Genomic DNA, 20,728 nt, shown 5'->3' on the forward strand with positions numbered 1-20,728 from the left:
TTTCTGCAGAACTAACTTGGCCAGCATTCATACCAAACTGCATTATTTTCTCAGAAAGTATTTGTGTGCACATCTGCAGGCACGTCGCGAGAAGCGCCAGAGGCCAGGAACGCGTTGCAAGGAGCGAGGTTTGTTTCAGTCCCCTCTCCCGGGGGATCTCCGGAGCCGCAGCCGAGCCCCAGCAGAGGGGACACCAGCGGGGACGCGGGCGCTCCGGAGCCGCAGCCGAGCTCCAGCAGAGGGGACGCCGGTGGGGACGCGGGCGCTCTGGAGCCACAGCCGAGCCCCAGCAGAGGGGACACCGGCGGGGACGCGGGCGCTCTGGAGCCACAGCCGAGCCGCAGCAGAGGGGACGCCGGTGGGGACGCGGGCGCTCTGGAGCCACAGCCGAGCCCCAGCAGAGGGGACACCGGCGGGGACGCGGGTGCTCCAGAGCCGCAGCCGAGCCCCAGCAGAGGGGACACCGGCGGGGACGCGGGTGCTCTGGAGCCGCAGCCAAGCTCCAGCAGAGGGGACGCCGGCGGGGACGCGGGCGCTCCGGAGCCGCAGCCGAGCCCCAGCAGAGGGGACACCGGCGGGGACGCGGGTGCTCTGGAGCCGCAGCCGAGCCCCAGCAGAGAGGACGCGGGCACTCCGGAGCCGCAGCCGAGCTCCAGCAGAGGGGACGCCGGCGGGGACGCAGGCGCTCTGGAGCCACAGCCGAGCTCCAGCAGAGGGGACACGGGCGCTCCGGAGCCGCAGCCGAGCCCCAGCAGAGGGGACGCGGGCGCTCCGGAGCCGCAGCCGAGCTCCAGCAGAGGGGACACCGGCGGGGACGCGGGCGCTCCGGAGCCACAGCCGAGCTCCAGCAGAGGGGACACGGGCGCTCCGGAGCCGCAGCCGAGCTCCAGCAGAGGGGCCGCCGGCGGGGACGCAGGCGCCGGCCGCTGCAGCCGCGCTGGGAGGTCGCCGGGCCCGCTGAGCTCGCCTGTTTCACGGCTTCAGGCGGGCGCAGCCTCCCGCTCTTTCTCACAGCAAAGCGGGAATCTCAGCCACAGTGACAAGGTGCCTGGAGCTTCTCCCAGGCCTCTGTTACCTAACACAAAGGTTCTACTCATCAAGCACACAGGGCCAGTGAAACAATTAGTGTGATGTATGTGCTTTTTCTACAGACAGGTGCAAGTCACTTGAGCGTATTTACATTTAACAAACCTCCTCGCCAAATCTTCCGCTATATCCCTGTACACTATTTTTCTTTTGTTTTTTTTCTCCTCAGACCACGAACCGCCGGGACATCGCGTGTTCTGCGCGCTGCCTGGAAGCCCCTCTCGTCGTGCCGTTTGTCCTGTAGACACGTGGTGCTGCTACAGCCGCGGGTACGACGCACAGTCCCTTTGAAAGAACAGAACAAGAAATACTCAAGAAGCCAGAGCTGCGTTCGGCGCCCGAGGAAGCGCTCCGGGGCAGCGAGGTGCTCCGGCCTGTCGCGCTCCGCAGTCTGCTGGCCGACCCGCGCTGCCGAACAGTTACTGCGCTACGTGAACCCTCCTGATCGGTGCAGCCGTTCTCACGTCACAAGTGATTAAAATGATAACTCGTGATCATAAGAAGCTCTTTGGTTTGACTTGCTACCTTTTCCTTTAGTACCTTTTAGTTGTTTAAAAAATACCTGAAAAGTGTATTTCATTCAGGGTTGTGTGGCACAGGGTGATGCTCAAACACCAACCAATTCATTAAGGAAAAAAAGTTGAACTATCTTTAGTTGATTAGTCTTATTTAGTTAAACCTGCGAGGAACAAGTAACTAGTTCATAGTCCAAAAGTCCTAAATTAGAGTCACATTGTTAGACCCACACAATTCAAGGTGAATGAAAAGCGCACAGCTAAGCCATCGTGCGGTGGAGAACACACACTGGAGTTCTATAGATCTGCGTTGTCTCTAACGTCCAGCCTTCCGCTGGCTTTGTATCTGCATCTGTGTACCGCGTATCTGCACGGGTGCGCTGCTCCCTCCTGCTGGCTCGGGGTGCCGGGTTCCGGGCGAGGAGCCCCCTCGCCGCTCTGCGACCCAGCTCCGAACGCACCGCGCTCCCACGGTGCCGGTCACGGTGCCAGCGGCTCCGAAGGACCGAACCCCCTCCCAGGAGAAAGGGCCGCGTCCCCACCCGGAGCTCCGCCGGCCGGCCTGCCCGCGCGCCCCAATAGTGCTGCAGCTCACAAACAACACAGGCTGTTCTTCCCTCTTTATTGACCGATGGATTCTCAGGCAGATCTGTTAATTACACTGTTAAATAATAGTTAAAAACAAACCAAGGCCAGAGGAGTTTGACGTGAAGTATCTAAACTGAAGCAGAAATTGGGAAGGAAGAGGTGGGAGAAGCTGGGCTGGGGTCTCCATTTCCGTGTCACTGCAGCTCAGACACCCTCACTGCCGCTGCCGTGACCCCAGACCGTCAGATTCCAAGGCCTGGCTCAGATGGGACACCATCTAAGTATGGAAACGGTTGCCCAAACGTAGGCAGATCAGGATCTGTCCGGAGACAGAGGCGCAAGGCAAGTCTCGGGGAAGCGGCGCTGCAGCGATCCTGGGACGCGGCGGGGCGGCGGCATTCTGTCCGCACAGCGCCCGCCCGCGGCCCCCGCGCTCACACGTTGTGGGTCTTCTTGGTGAGCTGCGGGTCCTCATCCACCAGCTTGGACTTGAGATGCTCCTTGTAGGCGAGGATGTCGCCTTGCCACTTGGTGATTGTCTGCTTCTCACAGACCCAGATCTCCTGCGCCACCTGAAAGCGAGCGCACAACGAGAGGTTCACAGTGCAGCATTTTATCATTTTACCAAAGTTACAAAATTAACCAAAATCTATCAGTGATCACAACGAGGGGACCGAGTGCCCCGCAGTGAGTTTGCAGACAGCACCCAGCAGGGCGGAGCGCTGACGTGCTGCAGGGCGGGAAGGCCGCACAGAGATCTGCCCGGCTGGATCGATGGCCGAGGCCAATGGTCTGAGGGTCACCAAGGCCAATGCCGGGTCCTGCACGTGGGTCACAACAACCCCATGGACGCTGCAGCTGGGGAACAGCGACTGGAAAAGGCCCTACGGTGTTGGTGACAGTGGCTGAACACGAGCCAGAGGGTGCCCAGGTGGCCAAGAGGCCACAGGATCCTGGCTGGTACCAGCACCGGTGTGGCCAGCGGGACCAGGGCTGTGACCGTCCCTGTGCTGGGACCTGGGGAGGCCAGACCGCGAATCCTGGGGGCAGTTTTGGGCCCCTACACCAGGAAAGGCCTTGAGGTGCTGGAGCGAGTGCAGAGAAGGGAACGGAGCTGGTGAGGGGCTGGAGCACAATGTGATGGAGACTGAGGGACCTGGGGGTTCAGCTGGAGAACAGGAGCTGAGGGGAGACAGGGACACAAAGAAACGGCCTCAAGTTGCGCCAGGGGAGGTTGAGGTTGGATCTGGGAACAATTTCTTCCCAAAGGGCTGTGGGGCATTGGAACAGGCTGCCCAGGGCAGTGCTGGAGTCACCAGCCCTGCAGGGGTTTAAGAGGCATTTAGACTAGGTTCTCAGGACATGGGTTAGTGCCAGAGTTGGGTTATGGTTGGACTCCATGATCTTGAGGGTCTTTTCCAAACAAAATGATTCTGTGATTCTACTCTCTGAAGTCTGGTATGAAGAGAGTTTAATAAGTTTCACATGTCAACTCCCAAATAAAAATATCTGCAGTGAAATATCTTACCTGATGTTTTCTGCATTATTTATATAAGATTTTAGAACTAAAAGTTCTTGGCCCGTCAACATTTCCTTCTTTGTTCATGGACTAAGAAGGAAAGCCTTTCCTGCTAAACTGGGAATTGAAACAAACAGTAGTTCTTGAAATGAACTACTTGGATATAACACACTGAAAAATAGAATTATACCTGAATTTACAAAGCTCTAGCTGATAAATCAGCACGTGGCGTTTCTGTGTACATGGAGCAGTCTCCTCCACTTGTGCAGATAAACTGTGCTGGAACTACTCCCGTGTTCTTTTTGAAAAGCCTAGTGAAGAGCTCCAGAGAGTGTCATGGTTTCCATTAGGTTATTCTTCATTCCTAGGGCTTTGGCTAGCTCACTAATTGCTTCGCGTTAGTGTGGCAAGAGAATCATGTCCAGTGATGTTTTCACTCACATCTTTTCGGGATGCGTAAGAGCTGGCCAGCTGAAAACACCCTGTTTTGATTACTTCAGCTGCCAGAAGCTACTCTGGCAGAATTCACCTCCTTTCTTACCTGTTGGATGAGTCTGAAGTCATGGCTGACGAGCATCATTCCTCCTTCGAATTCATTAATAGCATCTGCCAGCGCGTCGATGGTCTCTATGTCCAGGTGGTTGGTGGGCTCGTCCAGGAAGAGCATGTGCGGGTTCTGCCAGGCCAGCCAGGCGAAGCACACGCGGCACTTCTGCCCGTCCGAGAGGTTCCTGATGGGGCTCACCTGGCAAACACAGACACCTGCAGCTCTAGGACAGACCGCCACCTCGCCACAGGGTCACACCCGCGCTGTCTCCAGCAGCCACGGGACACAGGACGACCAAGTCTGGTCAGCCATACCCAGACTAAGCTGCTCTCACCAGCAGAACCACAGAACCCGCAGTGTCCCCAGCAAGACCCAGCGTGCTAGAGGTTCCAAAGGACAGTTAATCGTGGTCTGACCACTGCTCATTGAATCCTGACGCAGCCATAAAACTACTCTCAGCTTCTGGCATGACAAATGGGGAAGAACAATGTAAAAATCAATGGTGAACTGCAGTGATGACAACTCCTGTCACACTTGTGACATTTGACATACAGGAGCATGCCAAGTTTAGATTTATAGCAACGCTGGTGATCCCAGAACCCCAGAGTGTCAGGGGTTGAAGGGCCCTGGAAAGCTCATCCAGTGCAATCCCCCCATGGAGCAGGAACACCCAGATGAGGTTACACAGGAAGGTGTCCAGGCGGGTTGGAATGTCTGCACAGAAGGAGACTCCACACCCCCCTGGGCAGCCTGGGCCAGGCTCTGACACCCTCACCCCAACAAGTTGCTTCTCATATTCAAGTGGAACCTCCTGTGTTCCAGTTTGCACCCATTGCCCCTTGTCCTGTCACTGTTTGTCACCACAAGAGCCTGGCTCCATCCTCCTGACACTGCCCCTTTCCATATTGATCCCATGAACGAGTTCCCCCTCAGTGTCCTCTTGTCCAGCTCCAGAGCCCCAGCTCCCTCAGCCTTTCCTCACACGGGAGATGCTCCACTCCCTGCAGCATCTTGGTGGCTGCGCTGGACTCTCTGCAGCAGTTCCCTGTCCTGCTGGAGCTGAGGGGCCACAGCTGGACACAATATTCCAGGTGTGGTCTCCCCAGGGCAGAGCAGAGGGGCAGGAGAACCTCTCTGACCTACTGACCACCCCCTTCTAACCCACCCCAGGTACCATTGGCTTCCTGGCCACAAGGGCCCAGTGCTGGCTCATGGTCACCCTGCTGTCCCCAGGACCCCCAGCTCCCTTTCCCCTACGCTGCTCTCCAACAGCTCATTCCCCAACTTACACTGAACCTGGGGCTGTTCCTGCCCAGATTCAAGACTCTACACTTGCCCTTGTTCTATTTCATTCAATTTTCCCCGCCCAGCTCTCAGCCTGTCCAGGTCTCTGATGGCAGCACAGCTTCCAGTGTCACCACTGCTCCCAGCTTGGTGTCACCAGCAAACTTGCTGACAGTCACTCTATTCCCTCATCCAAATCACTGATGAATATATTCTACCCTCTTGTTTGAACCAAGCGGATCCGACTCCCAGTTAAGAATGAGTTTAGCATTTCTGCCTGGTATTCATCTCAGAAATAAGACATAAGCAAACTAGTTCAGGTTACAATTGAAATGTCCTTGAGTCTAGCACTATGACACAACTTGTCTGGTCGTCCATTCCAACCCTCATATTGCTGCAACGCAAAGGAAGTTCCTATGAGCCACCAGGTTTTTTTCTCCAAATTCGAAGGCAGAGATGGAAAAGGCATTTTGATGCCGCGGTGCGCCACGCTGCAGGCTGCACCACGCTGTCAGGCGTCCGGAGAGCAACAGGACAAACAGCAGCTCCAGCTCCCTAACGAGCAAACTCAACAGCTCACACTCACCTGCTGCTTCCCCGTCAGACCGTATCTGCCAATGATTTTTCTCATCTCCTCCTTCTCCTTGATCTCCGGGTAGCACTTCATCATGTACTCCAGGGGTGAGAGGTCTAAGTCCAACTGCTCTTGCAAGTGCTGACAGAGAAGGAAAGTCACCTTCAGGCTGTGCAGGCCACGCTCTGCTCGGCCAGAACGCCTCCCGCCGCGCGCCCCCCGCACCGGCCGAGCAGCCGGCGCCAGAGCCGATAGCCGCGGCAGCGCCGCTGCGCCGGGCTGCCACGGGAGGAGCCGCCGCCCAGCAGCGCCGCTGCTGCACTGCAGCCCAGTCCAGCCGCCAGCGCAGGGCCGGCGCCTCGCCACGGCAGCCGAGAGCCGCGTGCGCAGCACCGCAGCACGCTCTGCTCTGCTCTGCTCTTCTCAGGGAGAGATGCGCCCGAGCCCGTTCAGCCGCGGCACCGCTCCTTCCCCGTCCTCGGGCACGGAGGCCAGCAGCGGGACAGGCCTCAGAGGCACAACTAGAGGGGCGAGGTTCCTCACTCCTGACAGCCCTTTTCCTCAGCATTTCACCTCCCCAGTGGCTGCTGCACTAAGTACCTGGTGGTATCTGCCGATCTTCACGTGTGAGTGCTTGCGGATCATCCCATCTGTGGGCAGCAGCTAGAAAGGGAACATAAAGCATTTCAGCAGGAAATCCCTCCTTTTGCTGTGTGCCAGAAATACAGAATCCAGCCGTCTCCGCTCTGGCACAGAGGAGGAGCCTGAACAGACAATACGAGAGAAAAGGGCCTATCCTGCAGCAAGACCTTAGCATTTCCAAGGTCCGACTGGGGTGCTCAGGCAGGTGAGCGCAGCCTCGTTGAAGACTGCCCCGTGAACAAAGGCGCAGAGCAGGGCAGACAGCGCGGCAGCCTACCTCTCCTGTGAGCAGCTTCAGCAGCGTTGACTTTCCAGCTCCATTGGGTCCAACAAGAGCTACACGGGTATCCAGGTCAATCCCAAACTCCAGGTTATTATAGATCCATGGCTGCAAACCACAAAAATCACGACACATATTATGCCTTTCCACTACTGTGCACTCTTCATGCTGCACCTGCAACGCTGCGTCCCCAGCAGACTCAACGCTGCCAAGAAGTCTGATACACCGGTCACATGCCGCAGCCCATCGGACAGCTCAGCCCAACACGGCACGATACCGGAGATCCACACGACTCCGCACACAGCCCACACTCACCCCGTCCTTGCTGTATTTGAAGCTGACATTCTGCACCATGATGACAGGAGGGGGGATTTTCCCACAGGGCGGGAAATAGAACGACAAAGTCTGTAAACAGAGAACATGCACTGGTTAGACACCTCGGACTGCAAGACACCCCGTTATTCTGGTATAGCCATGGTCCACTACAGACATCGTCTGCAGACCAAGGCGCCAGACTGCGACTTTCATAAACCACAGATTTATTCTGATTAGATGTTTGCAGGTTCACCTGCTGGCTAATGAGTCCTATTTCTTTCCCCTTGAAGCAAATGTGGGTTTATACTCTTCAAACAAGGAGGAGTTGCTCTGAGCACCCTCCCCCATCTTCTCCAGCCCTCAGCAGACATCCATTCCTGATTTCTGTGTCTGCAAAACAGCCGTACTGATATGACAAATCCCCTTCTCTCCCCTAGAGAATGACTGCTCCTCTTGCCACTCCGCAGCAATACTCTGTCCTCAGTACCGCCATCCTTGCCGTCAGGAAGGGTGTCCTATCCTTGGTCCAAGCTGCTGCCAGCCAAAGATCACTCTGCTTTGCTTATCTAGCCCATGTTTCCAATACTGATCTCTAGACGCAACCCCATGTCTGATCCTACCTTGTCATTCACAACTCTCTCTGTCAAGCCAGACGCCATCATTTTTTGAAGGGTCTTCTCCTTGCTCTGAGCTTGCCTGGCCAGCTTCGCGCTGCCGTGGCCAAATCGTGCAATGTAATTCTGCAACAGAACACAGAGCTAGCCAAGAGCCAGGCTCCCGAGGCAGCGGAGGTGCAGGGATGCCCACCTGCACGGGCAGGAAGGCGTTCATGCAGCTAGGCAGATACCTTCATATGGGCAATCTGGTCTTGCTCCCAGTGGAATCGCTTCATTTGGTTTTCTTCTAGTTCCAAGCGAGTCTTTACATACTGATCATAATTCCCCTAGAAAGAGACCAGAGAACATCAGACGTGCCGCAGAGAACGGCTCCTCTGATTTTTAGCCTGTTGTGCAGGGCACCATTTACTCACCGTGTAGTATTTCAGTTTGCGGTTGTGCATGTGAATTATGTTGGTGCAGACACCGTTCAAGAAGTCCTGGGAGTGGGATATGAGCACAAGGATCCGCTTGAACCTGTGGCACCACAGAAGTTATCAGAGACTAAGCTAGGAAAAGAACTCCTACTCCTTGGCCCTGATGGTGCCAAAGGATTTACATGCACCAGATCTCTCTTGCCTGCAATCAGATTAAGAACAAAAAGATAACAGCCTTGGAGACGCTTAGGGAAATTCGGATTAAAGCAGCTCCAAGCAGCTGCAGTAAACAGATACCGCAAACATTTCGTCGTGTTAGGACACTCTCCACAGAGCCAGGAGCTGGCTGCCCGTGCGGGACAAGACCAGGGCTGCTGATGAAACTGCGCTGGCGTCGCACTCCTGAGCAGTCCTGGCCTTGGCGCTCAGCACCGGCTGCGGGTACCTGCCCTTTCGCCCCAAACCCGGGAAGTGACCGCTTCAACCCTCCCAAAGAGACGTTCAGATTACTTTCCCAAACACCTGACTTCCAAAGCAAGCACGCAAAACGTTCAACAGACAAAGCTGACAGAAAAACCTCTGCAAGTGAAAAGGCCTTCTCATAATACAGCCCTTCCGATGTGCAACCCAGATAATCTAAGCTTCATTACTATTCCTAAGCTTTTTTGCCTTAAGCCTTAATATTTTGCCTTTGTTTATGAAAAACACTCATCAGACAAAACCGACCCCCTGAGACACCCTAGTTGTGTGAAAGCAGAGGGCCCAAGCCGGGAAGAGCAGCTGTAAGCCAGGTCTGGAACGCTCACACAGCTGGCGTAGCAGCCAGCGCCAGCGCAGGCTGCCAGGGCTGCTCCGGGCTCTCAGGAAGCAGCTCTAACCACAGCTCCTTGTTTCTCCAGTGAGGGGCAGACGGGTGCTCGTCTTGAACTCCTCACCCTTGCACCAAGAACCCTTCTGTAGACACACGCGGCAGGAGCATGAGAAGGCGTCACTGGTACTGGGATAGTTATGTAGCCACAGGAACTACAGACAGCTGTTCCTGTAGTGCTTGCTCATGTGCTGACAAGATGCCCCTGCAGAAAAGCATCACCCATAGAAGCAGCAAACTCCTTCATGCTCACGTTTTCAGCTCTTCCTCCAGCCACACACAGGCATCCAAGTCCAGGTGGTTGGTGGGCTCATCCAGCAGCAGCATGAATGGCCGGATGAAGAGCGCTCTGAAAGGAGAGGGAGATGACGGGACAGGTAAGCGCAACGCGCCTCAGCCCTGCTCCGTGCTGTCGGGCTGAGCGTGGCTCCGCAGAGCGCGGAGCAGACAGCACAGCACCCACCGAGCCAGGGCCACCCTCATGCGCCAGCCACCGCTGAAGTCCTTCAGCTTCTTCCTCTGCATGGCCGGCGTGAAACCCAAGCCGTGCAGGATACGTGAGGCCCGTGCTTCTGCCTTGTCAGCGTCCAGCTCCTCCAGGCGTTCATATAACTCCAAGAGTTTCTCGCACTCCGCTGAAAGAGAGCCTGCCTGTCAGCAGCTGTGCCAATAGAAGGCTCTCGGCCGCACATCTGTACAGCTGGGAAAGCTCACGGTCCATCTGCTTCACCATCACTCAGCCCCCCCCATCCCCAAGCCCGAGACGCTTCTTCCAAAGCTGCGCGGAATAATATAATCCAAATAAATGTAATCCCATGGACTTTTCAACTAGTACAGCGCAGCTGGGGGAAATAGGTACCACAACACATCATAACTCTGCCAAGAAACCCAAATAAGAGCTTTTCTTTGGTGGGAAGGGAAATGGAAGAAATGTCCCCTGTGCACAGGGACTCCAGGCTTTACCATCCTCGTGAGCCAGACGTTCCGCCTCTCGTTCTAACATGGCCCTCTCTGTATCCACCTCCATCACACACTGGAGAGGGGTCTTGTCACTGGGAGGCATCTCTCGGGTCAGGTGATAGATGTCGATGTGCTCTGGGATGGGAACTTCTCGCTTCCCGATAGCTGACAGAAGCATAGATTTCCCTGTGTGCACACAGACACTCCACAATTAACGACTAGATTCAGTGACATACAACATCACAAGAAACAAACGAGATGCAGTCAGATCCCCTTGGTTCCCTCCCTTTCCAGCTGTCCTGCTTTTGTTAAAAACAAGTTTCTCTTTTAGTGAATTTGCCTGTCAGCTAAAGCTTCATATCAGCTGCATTTTCCTGGAGAACCAGATACCTGTTTTGGTAAACATAGCAATGGAATGCAAACCTATTGATAAGGACAGATTCACATCTCGTGAGGGGGTAACGAGAAACTGGTGACCAAGAAACTGACCAACTGTGTATAACATCCCATTCACGTGAATACTTCATATAAAAGTGGGAGATCACGAGGATCTCGTCCCTTTCCCTTTTTCCCTTTCCCTTTTTTGTCCCTTCTGCTTATGGTGACATTAGGAGAGGACCTTGCTAGTTGTCCCTGCGAACTGAGGCCTAGTGAGAGACTGAATCCAGCTCCAGTTGGCTGCAGAGTCCAGTCCAGGACTTCGGGTGCCGGCTCTGCAGGTGCTGAGATATTCAAGATTGGTTTTGTATATTTTGTATTATTTTCTCTATTCTTATCAGCAGCATTCGTAAAACATTGTTAATGTTTCCAACTCTCTTCTCTCTGTCCTTCTTTCCCTCCTGATCGCCTGTCCTGAGTGGGAAGGGGGAGAGGGAGGGGCAAAAGGGGGAAGTAGGGGGGAGAGGGGTTAACAATACATCTGCCAGGGTGTTACTGTCACCCTGCCATCTAAACCCTCGACACCAGCCCCAGGAAATCCTGGGGAATCTGTGCCCCAGAGGGCAGAACTGGAGGCACGCAGAGTGCAGGGCCGCAGTGCGCCAGGCTGCCCCAGCCCCGCAGTGCGCCAGGCTGCCCCAGCTCCCCCAGCGCCGCAGTGCACCAGGCTGCCCCAGCCCCGCAGTGTGCCAGGCTGCCCCAGCTCCCCCAGCCCCGCAGTGCACCAGGCTGCCCCAGCCCCGCAGTGCGCCAGGCTGCCCCAGCTCCCCCAGCCCCGCAGTGCGCCAGGCTGCCCAGGCCCCGCAGTGCGCCAGGCTGCCCCAGCTCCCCCAGCCCCGCAGTGCGCCAGGCTGCCCCAGCTCCCCCAGCCCCGCAGTGTGCCAGGCTGCCCCAGCTCCCCCAGCCCCGCAGTGTGCCAGGCTGCCCCGCAGTGCGCCGGGCTCCCTCAGCCCCGCAGCGCGCCGGGCTCCCCCAGCCCCGCAGTGTGCCAGGCTGCCCCAGCCCCGCAGTGCGCCGGGCTGCCCCAGCTCCCCCAGCCCCGCAGTGCGCCAGGCTGCCCCGCAGTGCGCCGGGCTGCCCCAGCTCCCCCAGCCCCGCAGTGCGCCAGGCTGCCCCAGCCCCGCAGTGTGCCAGGCTGCCCCGCAGTGCGCCGGGCTCCCTCAGCCCCGCAGTGCGCCGGGCTGCCCCAGCTCCCCCAGCCCCGCAGTGCGCCAGGCTGCCCCGCAGTGCGCCGGGCTGCCCCAGCTCCCCCAGCCCCGCAGTGCGCCAGGCTGCCCCAGCCCCGCAGTGTGCCAGGCTGCCCCGCAGTGCGCCGGGCTCCCTCAGCCCCGCAGTGCGCCGGGCTGCCCCAGCTCCCCCAGCCCCGCAGTGCGCCAGGCTGCCCCAGCCCCGCAGTGCGCCAGGCTGCCCCGCAGTGCGCCGGGCTCCCTCAGCCCCGCAGTGCGCCGGGCTGCCCCAGCCCCGCACCACACTGGGGACAGCGCCGAGACACAAAGACGCTCTTGGAAACCACCGCAGTTCAGCCCTTGCCCGGATTCAGGGAACTCTGCTGTTTTCCTCCTGCTGTCTAACCAGGTCTGACCTCTGTTACCAGGACCCTGGGCTTTAAAGACTTCTAACATGAAGGAAAGTAATGCACCCACCGCTAGAGAACCTGAGAGATTTTCTGGAAGTTAAACCAGCTGGTTGCTCTTACTCACTCTACTTGAATTACACCCACATTCTGCATCTCTCCATGCGGAGCATCACCTTCTCCAGGGACTGTACAGCTGTTTGCCCATTCAGGACAAACCACACACTCCCTGCTCCTCCATACTGTGCAAGTTCTTTGACCAATCGCACCAGCACTGGGTTTATTGACACTGCTAAACAAATCCTGCGAACAGGAATCAGATTCAGATCCCAGACATCTCACCCAGCTCATCACAGAAACAAGTTCAAATGCACAGCCCAAAGCCAGAGCGCAACTTCATACTTCTGGCAGCAATCTTAACAATTCCTCTTCCTCGGCGAGGAGATGGGAGAACGGGAGCTGCCATGTCTGTCTAACAGCCTCCAGTTTGCAGCATTTACCACCTGCGTCTGCCCAGCCCCTCGGCAACACCGAATCACCGCGCTCCAGACGCCACCACCGCTTACCGATCCCATTGAGCCCAATGAGGCCGTAACGGCGCCCGGAGTTCAGCTCCAGTTTGGTGTCGCTCAGCAGCTCCTGGCCGTGGAAGGTCAGCGAGAGGTTAATGATGTGCACGTCGGTGCTGTTGGGGTGGGAGGCCAGCACTCCTGTCACAGCGCGGGCAGCGGCTTTCTTTAACTCAAAGTCCTCCAGCTCCTTTGTAAGAGCATCCACCTCTGCACGCAAAGACAGACCAAGGCGTTACCGATTTACCAACACAAGGAAGCCGCGAGCCCCTGTACCAACAGGCCCAGGACCACAAGAACAACTCCTGTGTCCCCATTCCTACAGAAATGTTGAGGAAACCCAGACACAATGACACTCACTTTTCAGCTTAGCAGATGGATATACATGCTCTAGCAAGAACTTCACCTGCTGTCTAAATAAAATCGGACCACTAGAACTAAGTGAGCAGCCAGAACAGCTATTGTGTTATCCCAGCATGATGGGACTAACACTCACTGCAGGAAGAACTGGGGTGGGAAGAGAACTTAAAGTATTGCTTGCAAGCTTAAGGAAAGGGCTGGCCAAAGGAGAACTTGGCTAAAAAATAAATGAAGGAAAAGCTGAGAGGAGGAAAGAAGCAGCATTGGAATAGACACTAACAACTGTTCGAGAAGCTCATACGTCCACACAGATGCCTGCCTCTTCCCTTCCTCCTACAGTACGAGCGAATCTTTCCTGCCATGCTGATCTGCTGTTGCAGCCCTGAGTTACAGCCCTGAGTTACAGCCCAGCTTTCCCCTCTGGGTGAGACACGGCCACTGGACGAGGGCACTGAGGATCCCAGCAACGCGCAGCAGCTCAGAGCACAGCCCGGGTGCTCAGACTGTCTGTGTTCAGGGCAGCGAGGGATGTCACCCCGCCTGTCACCCCACGACTCCTGGGGGATGTCACCCCGCCTGCCACCGCCAGCACTCCTGGGAGATGTCACCCCGCCTGCCACCCCCAGCACTCCTGGGAGATGTCACCCCGCCTGTCACCCCCAGTACTCCTGGAGGCTGGAGGGTGTCACACCGCCTGTCACCCCACGACTCCTGGGGGATGTCACCCCGCCTGTCACCCCCAGCACTCCTCGGAGATGTCACCCCGCCTGTCACCCCCAGCACTCCTGGGAGATGCCACCCCGCCTGTCACCCCCAGCACTCCTGGAGGGTGTCACACTGCCTGTCACCCCCAGCACTCCTGGGGGGTGTCACCCCGCCTGTCACCCCCAGCACTCCCGGCAGAGTCACTAGTGCCACCAAGGCAATGTGTCCTAGCCAAGCAGGAGCAAAAAGCAGCACCTGCACTGACAGAGGCCCCTTCAGAAGCACAGGCAGCCCAAACAGACCAGTTACACGACCGAGCAGCCAGATCAGCGAACAGAGTGGCAAGGCAATTTTATCCTGGACATGCAACGATTTATCAGGGAACTGCCGATAGAAATGCGCAGGTCCTGACCCACATCACCCGCCCTCTGACGTGTGCACCGGCCTGCCAGCCTCCTCTGCACCCGCCGCCGCCGCCACTGCCCCGCACGGCCCGAGGTCCCGGCGCCCGCCCCAGCCGTGTCGGCGCTAGGGCCCAGCGCGGCCGGCGCGGCGGAGAGCGCGCGGGAACGCCGAGCGCCCCGGCCCCGCCGCGGCTGCCCCGGATCCACCAATAACAAGGCAGTATGCAAATGAGCCACGGGAGGGGACGGCGATTGGCCTGCCCGGAGCGCGGGGCTGCGCGGGGACCGGCTGAGCCGCGGCCCCGGGTTCGCGCCCGGCGAGCCGCCGCCAGCACCAGCGCTGCCGAGCGCGGCGGGTCGAGCAGGGACCCGGGCTGTGCCACACACCGAGTGCCTCTTCACACAATGCGCTGCGCGCAGAGTCTGGAAAACGCTTGTGTGCTCAACAGCCTGTGGGCTACCAGGCGGGCGGAAATAAGGACCAAAAATCAACCCTCCCTCTGTGAGCTTTAGCCTGCCTGTTTCCTTTAGGGAGGTCAGCAGCTCTTTGCTGACAGAGTCTCAGTCATTAAGACAGGCAGGCTCTTAGTTTCTGCAAACAAGGTACGTCCCAGAGAAGCACATAAACAGAGGGTAACAACAGTAAGAACTGACATTGCAGTGGCTTCTGCAGCAGCAGGAAGAAAAAAAACAAAAACACGCAACAAAACAAACAAACAAAAAACCAAACCAAAACAACACATACAAAACAAAACAGAAAACCAAATGGGTCTGGGTATGAAGTGGCAGAAGTATCTCTGAGAGGAAAAAGACACCATCAGCACCCTCTGTTTTCACCGTGCAAGTCCCAAGTGGGGAACCCTTCACCCGCGGGGTGTGGAGAGCCACACGCGCCCCGGCTGCCCCGCCAGCTCCAAGGAGAGTGGCCGCGGTGGCAAACAGTGCAGCGCAGAGCCAGCCCTGCGCACGAGGTGTTCCAGCTGGCGGGGAACAGCCGTCCCAGCCCACCGAGCCGCGGGTGACACCGAGCGGGTCCAGCCCGCGGGGCGCTCACGGACAGGGGGCTGCCGGGATGACCGCGGGGGCTCTGCCGGGGCACGGACACCGGTCGGCCACCCGCTGGCGCAGCGGGACCGGCATTTCGGCGGCGCCGCTCTCACCTGGCAGGGCCGTTCCGTTGGCCTCCGGGGGCCGGGCTTCCTGCGGCTCGGGTCCGGCATCGCCGTTCTCCTCCGGGGCCCGGCGCGGGCGCTGCCGGGCCTTGGCCGCCTCCTTCTTCTTGGCCGCCTTCTTCTTAGCCAGGTCCGAGGGCATGGCGCGGCGCTGGGGCTGCGGCGGAGAAGCGACAGGCGCCGTTAGGCCGCGCCGATCCGGCCCGCAACGGGTCGCCCCGCCCCGGTGGCCCCGCGATCCGCCCGGCCCAGAGCACGCGGCGCCGCCGGGCCCGGGCCCGGCCCTGGGCTGCCCGCCCGCCCGCCGGGCTGCCCGCGCCGCGCTGCCCGACCCCGCGCGGCCGCCCCCCGAGCCTCGCCCCGCCGGGCCCGGCCGCGCCGCCCGCACCAGCCGCTCCGCCCGCACCGGCCGCTCCGCCCGCACCGGCCGCTCCGCGCTTTCCTTCTGTCGCAACGGGACAGCTGCTACCGCGTGCGCACGCCCCGCCCCCCCGGCGCAGCGACCAATCGCAGCGCGGAGCGTCACCCGCGCCGGGCGGCCGCGCGGCTCTGGGAAGCGGAGTCCGCGCCCGCGAGGCCGGCTGGGCCAGCGCGCGCCGCCAGCGTCCGAGCACTGCGCGTCCCGGCATGCACCGCGCGTCCCGCGTCAGGCCCGGCCCCAGGCCCCGCCCCCCGCTCCCGCGAGGGCAGACGTGAGCGCGCGGGGGGCGGTGGCTCGCGGTACCATAGAGGTGCCGGCGACAGCGGGCAGAGCGGCCGCCGGGGCACCACAGAGACGGAAGCGGAAGCGGAAGCGCCGGGGTGGCGATGCGGCGGCTGAGGTGGCAGCGGCGGGAGCGCGGCCGGGCGGGACCCGCGGCCTCCGCCGGGCTCGGCGCTCCGGGCCGGCCCGTCCGCAGCTGAGAGACCCGCGGCCTCCGCCGGGCTCGGCGCTCCGGGCCGGCCCGACCGCAGCTGAGGGACCCGCGGCCTCCGCCGGGCTCGGCGCTCCGGGCCGGCCCGACCGCAGCTGAGGGACCCGCCGGCCCGCGCGGGCCGGAGCCGCCGCGTTCCCAGCGCCCCGCAGGTTCCGCCGCTGCCTGGCGATGTCCCGCGGAGCGGCCCCGTGAGCCCGTCCCGGCGCGGCGGGCGGTCCCGCCATGCGGGCGGCCGCGCTGCTGGCCGCGCTGCGGCCCGTGCTGCCGCTGGTGCTGGGCCTGTCCCTGGGCTGCAGCCTCAGCCTCCTGCGCGCCGCCTGGGGCCGGCCCGGCGCGGAGCCGTGCACGGGGGCCCGGCCCGGGGCGCTCCCCGGCGGAGCGCGGCCCGAGGCGGCGGCGCCGGGCCCGGGGCACGAGGAGTTCAGACCCAGGATCGTCCCGTACTACCGGGACCCCAGCAAGCCGTACAAAAAAGTGCTCAGGTAAAGGCTGTTCCTCCAGGACAGCAGCCGCACGCGGGTGCGTTGGGGTTTGTCTTACAGGGGATCGACAGGTTCGGGGTGGAATGTGCTGTTTGAAATACTTTGTGTGGGAGCAGCAGGAGGCAACAAGGGAATGGCTGAACTTGCTGCCTTAAAGGGGTGTGAGAGAAGTGTCTAACATCCTAATTTAAGAAGAAAAGGCAACAAAAGTGCCCAGGAAGACTGAGAATATTTGTTCTTTTATAACTGGTTGCATTATGTATTAAATTATTCCTCAGAACCTTTTTAAGTAGTCCGTTAGGAAAACTTTGGGCAGGTAATGACACTGTGTGTAATTTGCAAGTGCTTGGCTCTGTTTTTTTGTTCACTTGCACCAGCACAGTTTCTTAGCTCACACAAATGGTGCAAAGTTGTAGTTTCCTTGGAGTGGTTTTACAAGATGGGACTCTTACTGAAGAGTCTTTTCTTAAAGCTCTGCGTCTAGGCTTGACTGTTTCACCTTTGGTAGACTAGCAGAAAAAGGCTTGTCCCACGTTGCCATAATCCTTTGATTTTTGTCGTCCAGCTGTCTGCCATGTGCGTGTGTCTTTCCTTGACAGAACTCGCTACATCCAGACGGAACTGGGGTTCCACGAGAGGCTGTTTGTGGCCGTGCTGACCTCCAAGGCCACGCTAAACACGCTGGCCGTGGCCGTGAACAAGACCGTGGCGCATCACTTCCCACGCCTGCTGTACTTCACGGGGCTGCGCGGCGCCAAGGTGCCCCACGGCATGGTGGTGGTGGCGCACGGCGACGAGCGGCCCATCTGGCTCATGTACCAGAGCGTGCGCTACATCCACCAGCACTTCGGCTCCGACTATGACTGGTTCTACATCATGCAGGACGACACCTATGCCCAGGCTGAGCAGGTCAAGGCTCTGGTGACGCACCTCAGTATTAACCAGGATGTGTACCTGGGACGGGCGGAGGAGTTTATCGGGGGAGACGAGCAGGCCCGCTATTGCCACGGCGGCTTTGGGTACCTGATGTCGCGCAGCCTGCTGCTGAAGCTGCACCCGCACCTGGACAGCTGCCGCAACGAGATCCTCAGCGTGCGGCCGGATGAGTGGCTGGGACGTTGCATCATCGACTTCCTTGGCATCACTTGTGTCTCCCAGCTCCAGGTACTGCTCCCGTCTCGGGGTTTGGTGTTAGCTGAGCCTGACTGAACCTGTGTCCCTAACAGTTCTCTGCTGTATAGCGGAGGAGCTGTTCCGTAAGCCTCCCTGAGTTACAGAGGGAGAAAGGGCTGTGTGACAGCCTGGGGGAGAAGGCCACAATTGAAGCTGAGATGCTGGGGGAGAGAGCAGTATTTATTATTATTATTTAGTATCATATTATTATTTAGTATTATAAATACAGTATTTAATTTTCAGCCTACTGGCAGATGCTGATTCACGGGCTTTTGCAGGTCGGATGAAGGGCACACTGGTACCAAGAAGCGAGTGGGCACATAGTATGGGGAGTAGGGTTGGAGGGGAAACTCTTACATTTTGTCTGTGGGGGCTGCAGGCAGCATGGAAAGAGGGGCAAAGACGTGTCTGGGCTGAGGGAAGGCTGCTCTGTGACCAGTCTTTCTGGCTCTTGTCCACTTCAGGGCCAGCATTATCACACCTACGAATTGGCCAAAAATACTGAGCCGGAGAAGGAAAAAGAGGAGGAGTTCCAAGCAGCTCTTGCTGTGCACCCTGTTTCTGACATGACCCTGATGTACCGGCTGCACAAGCACTTCAGCAGGATCCAGCTGGACAGAACCTACCAAGAGATCCAGGACCTCCAGGTATGAGGGGAGGGGTGTCCGCAAAAGCTCCTTGGCCAAGCAGGTTTCCTTTTCTTTCAGCAGAGTGAAGGAGAGTTATTGCTGCTGTTCGTAGGTGACTGTCGGCCAGACACAGGATATAGTCCCGTGTCTCAGAAGTAGTGCTTCTGGCACTGCGTTACGCAAAACCGCCGCTGTGATGCGGTTCTGGGTGGCGAGGCAGGCAAGGTGGGAGATGGACCGGACCTCTTGGAGGAGGCGCTGGGGATCATGTGCCTTCTCTCTTTGCACAGATGCAGATCAGGAACCTGACGGCACTGACCCCTGCGGGTGAGGCAGGCTTGACGTGGCCTGTGGGCATTAATGCCCCATTCCTTCCAAAGTCGCGTTTTGAGGTAATCAGCTGGGATTACTTCACTGAGCAGCACCTCTTCTCCTGCCCTGACGGCTCCCCCAAGTGCGAGCTCTCTGGAGCCAGCAAGGCAGATGTCAGTGAAATCATCGAGTCTGCGCTTGAGCAGCTTAACAGTCGCTACCAGCCTCTGCTGCGCTTCGGCAAGCGGCAGCTGCTGAACGGCTATCGGCGTTTCGACCCCACGCGGGGCATGGAGTACACGCTGGACCTGCTGCTGGAGGCGGTGACCCAGAAGGGACACAGTCACGTCCTGGCCAAACGAGTGAGCTTGGTGCGGCCCCTGAGTAAGGTGGAAATTATTCCCATGCCATATGTGACAGAGGCCACGCAGGTGCAACTGGTGCTTCCCCTGACAGTGCAGGAGCTGGATTTTGTGGGAAACTTCCTGGATATGTTTGCTATGAACACGCTGGACACACACGATAATGCCTTGCTGACCTTGCTGTTCATCTACCATCCCTATGACGCCCAGCGAGTCGGTCAGGTGGATGTTTTCGCTGGAGTCAAAGCCATGGTAGGAGAGCTGGAGAAACGCTATGCAGAAGTTAAAATCCCTTGGATTAGTGTGAAAACGGAGGTACCATCGCAAGTGAAACTCATGGATATAGTCTCCAAGAAGCACCCTGTGGATACACTGTTCTTCTTGGCCAGCGTCTGGACAGAAATCAACATGGAGTTCCTGAACCGCTGCCGTATGAATACCATCAGCAACTGGCAGGTGTTCTTCCCGGTGCATTTCCAGGAGTTCAACCCTGCGCTGGTGTACCGCGGGGAGCAGACGGCTTCCTCCGGCACCGACTTCCTGAGGGATGGCCATTTCGACAGACATTCCTTTGCCGAGGCCTGCTTTTATAACTCGGACTACATGACGGCGCGTACCAAGCTGGCAGCTGATATCCTGGACCGAGATGAGGTGCTGGAGAGCATGGAGGTGTTCGATGTCTTCCTGCACTACTCGGGTCTGCATCTGTTCAGGGCCGTGGAGCCCGGGTTAGTGCAGAAATACGCACTGAGGAGCTGCAACCCCCGGCTTAGCGAGGAGCTGTACCACCGCTGCGTGCTCAGCAACCTGGAGGGGCTCGCGTCCCGCTCGCATTTAGCCATGGCCCTCTTCGAGCAGGAACAGGCCAACAGCACCTGAGAGAGAAGAACCATCAGGAGCTTCTCAGCACCTTAACACTTGGCACTTTCCATCCCCTTCCCAGCGCTGCCACGGGCCGGGGCGTGAGGTCACGGGGAGAAAACCTCGTGGCCCCGCCGGGGCTCGGGCTGGGCTGTGGAGAGAGGCCGTTTCTGTGGGCTTCGTGGGTCTGGGTTGTTTGTTTTTTAAATAAATAAAGGTTTCTTTCCAGGCAGATTCACGTGGTTGCTTGTAAACTTCATAGCGTCTGGGATAAGGGATGTAAAACAAGCTGTAGAGTTGACCTTACTCTAAGCCATGCGGTTCTGCGGTGCAGAGTATGAGCGGTGTACTGGAACGGAGTTAGCCCAGCTGCGCTGCTCTCTGTGCTGTTGTTGCACCCCCTGCGTGTTTGAATTCATGCTTTTTTTTTTTTTTTTTTAACTTTTACGGTTAAAAAGTTCTTTCTCGTGTTTAAGTGGAATTTCTTGCATTTCAGTCTGTACCCATTGCCTCTTATGTCACTGGACACCAGTGAGAAGCGTCTGTTTGTCTTCCTGACA

At 58.3% G+C, this 20,728-nt stretch overlaps 2 protein-coding genes across 3 annotated transcripts; one reads left to right on the forward strand and one right to left on the reverse strand.

Moving 5' to 3' along the window:
• Nucleotides 1–2,207: 2,207 nt before the first annotated feature.
• Nucleotides 2,208–15,931, reverse strand: LOC308037646 (ATP-binding cassette sub-family F member 2). 2 transcript variants are annotated; one of them, XM_080339572.1, is made up of 15 exons: nucleotides 15,839–15,931; nucleotides 15,421–15,589; nucleotides 12,789–13,001; nucleotides 10,215–10,397; nucleotides 9,715–9,886; nucleotides 9,505–9,600; nucleotides 8,381–8,483; nucleotides 8,198–8,293; nucleotides 7,971–8,090; nucleotides 7,351–7,440; nucleotides 7,033–7,143; nucleotides 6,714–6,776; nucleotides 6,126–6,254; nucleotides 4,250–4,453; nucleotides 2,208–2,761 (listed from the first exon to the last, which is right to left on the reverse strand). In XM_080339572.1, the coding sequence occupies exons 2-15, from the start codon at nucleotides 15,572–15,574 to the stop codon at nucleotides 2,624–2,626; spliced, it is 1,872 nt and encodes a 623-aa protein (XP_080195698.1). In that variant the 5' UTR covers nucleotides 15,575–15,589; nucleotides 15,839–15,931; the 3' UTR covers nucleotides 2,208–2,623. The 2 variants fall into 2 exon arrangements, with proteins under 2 accessions (XP_080195698.1, XP_080195699.1); XM_080339573.1 differs by having other exon boundaries at nucleotides 15,821–15,906.
• Nucleotides 15,932–16,239: 308 nt separating this feature from the next.
• CHPF2 (chondroitin polymerizing factor 2) lies at nucleotides 16,240–20,402 on the forward strand. Its single transcript, XM_080340200.1, has 4 exons — nucleotides 16,240–16,831; nucleotides 17,431–17,995; nucleotides 18,469–18,651; nucleotides 18,924–20,402. The coding sequence occupies exons 1-4, from the start codon at nucleotides 16,572–16,574 to the stop codon at nucleotides 20,184–20,186; spliced, it is 2,271 nt and encodes a 756-aa protein (XP_080196326.1). The 5' UTR covers nucleotides 16,240–16,571; the 3' UTR covers nucleotides 20,187–20,402.
• Nucleotides 20,403–20,728: the final 326 nt, after the last annotated feature.

This window comes from Nesoenas mayeri (assembly GCF_963082525.1).
Source record: "Nesoenas mayeri genome assembly, chromosome: 2".
NCBI classification, from domain to species: domain Eukaryota; kingdom Metazoa; phylum Chordata; class Aves; order Columbiformes; family Columbidae; genus Nesoenas; species Nesoenas mayeri.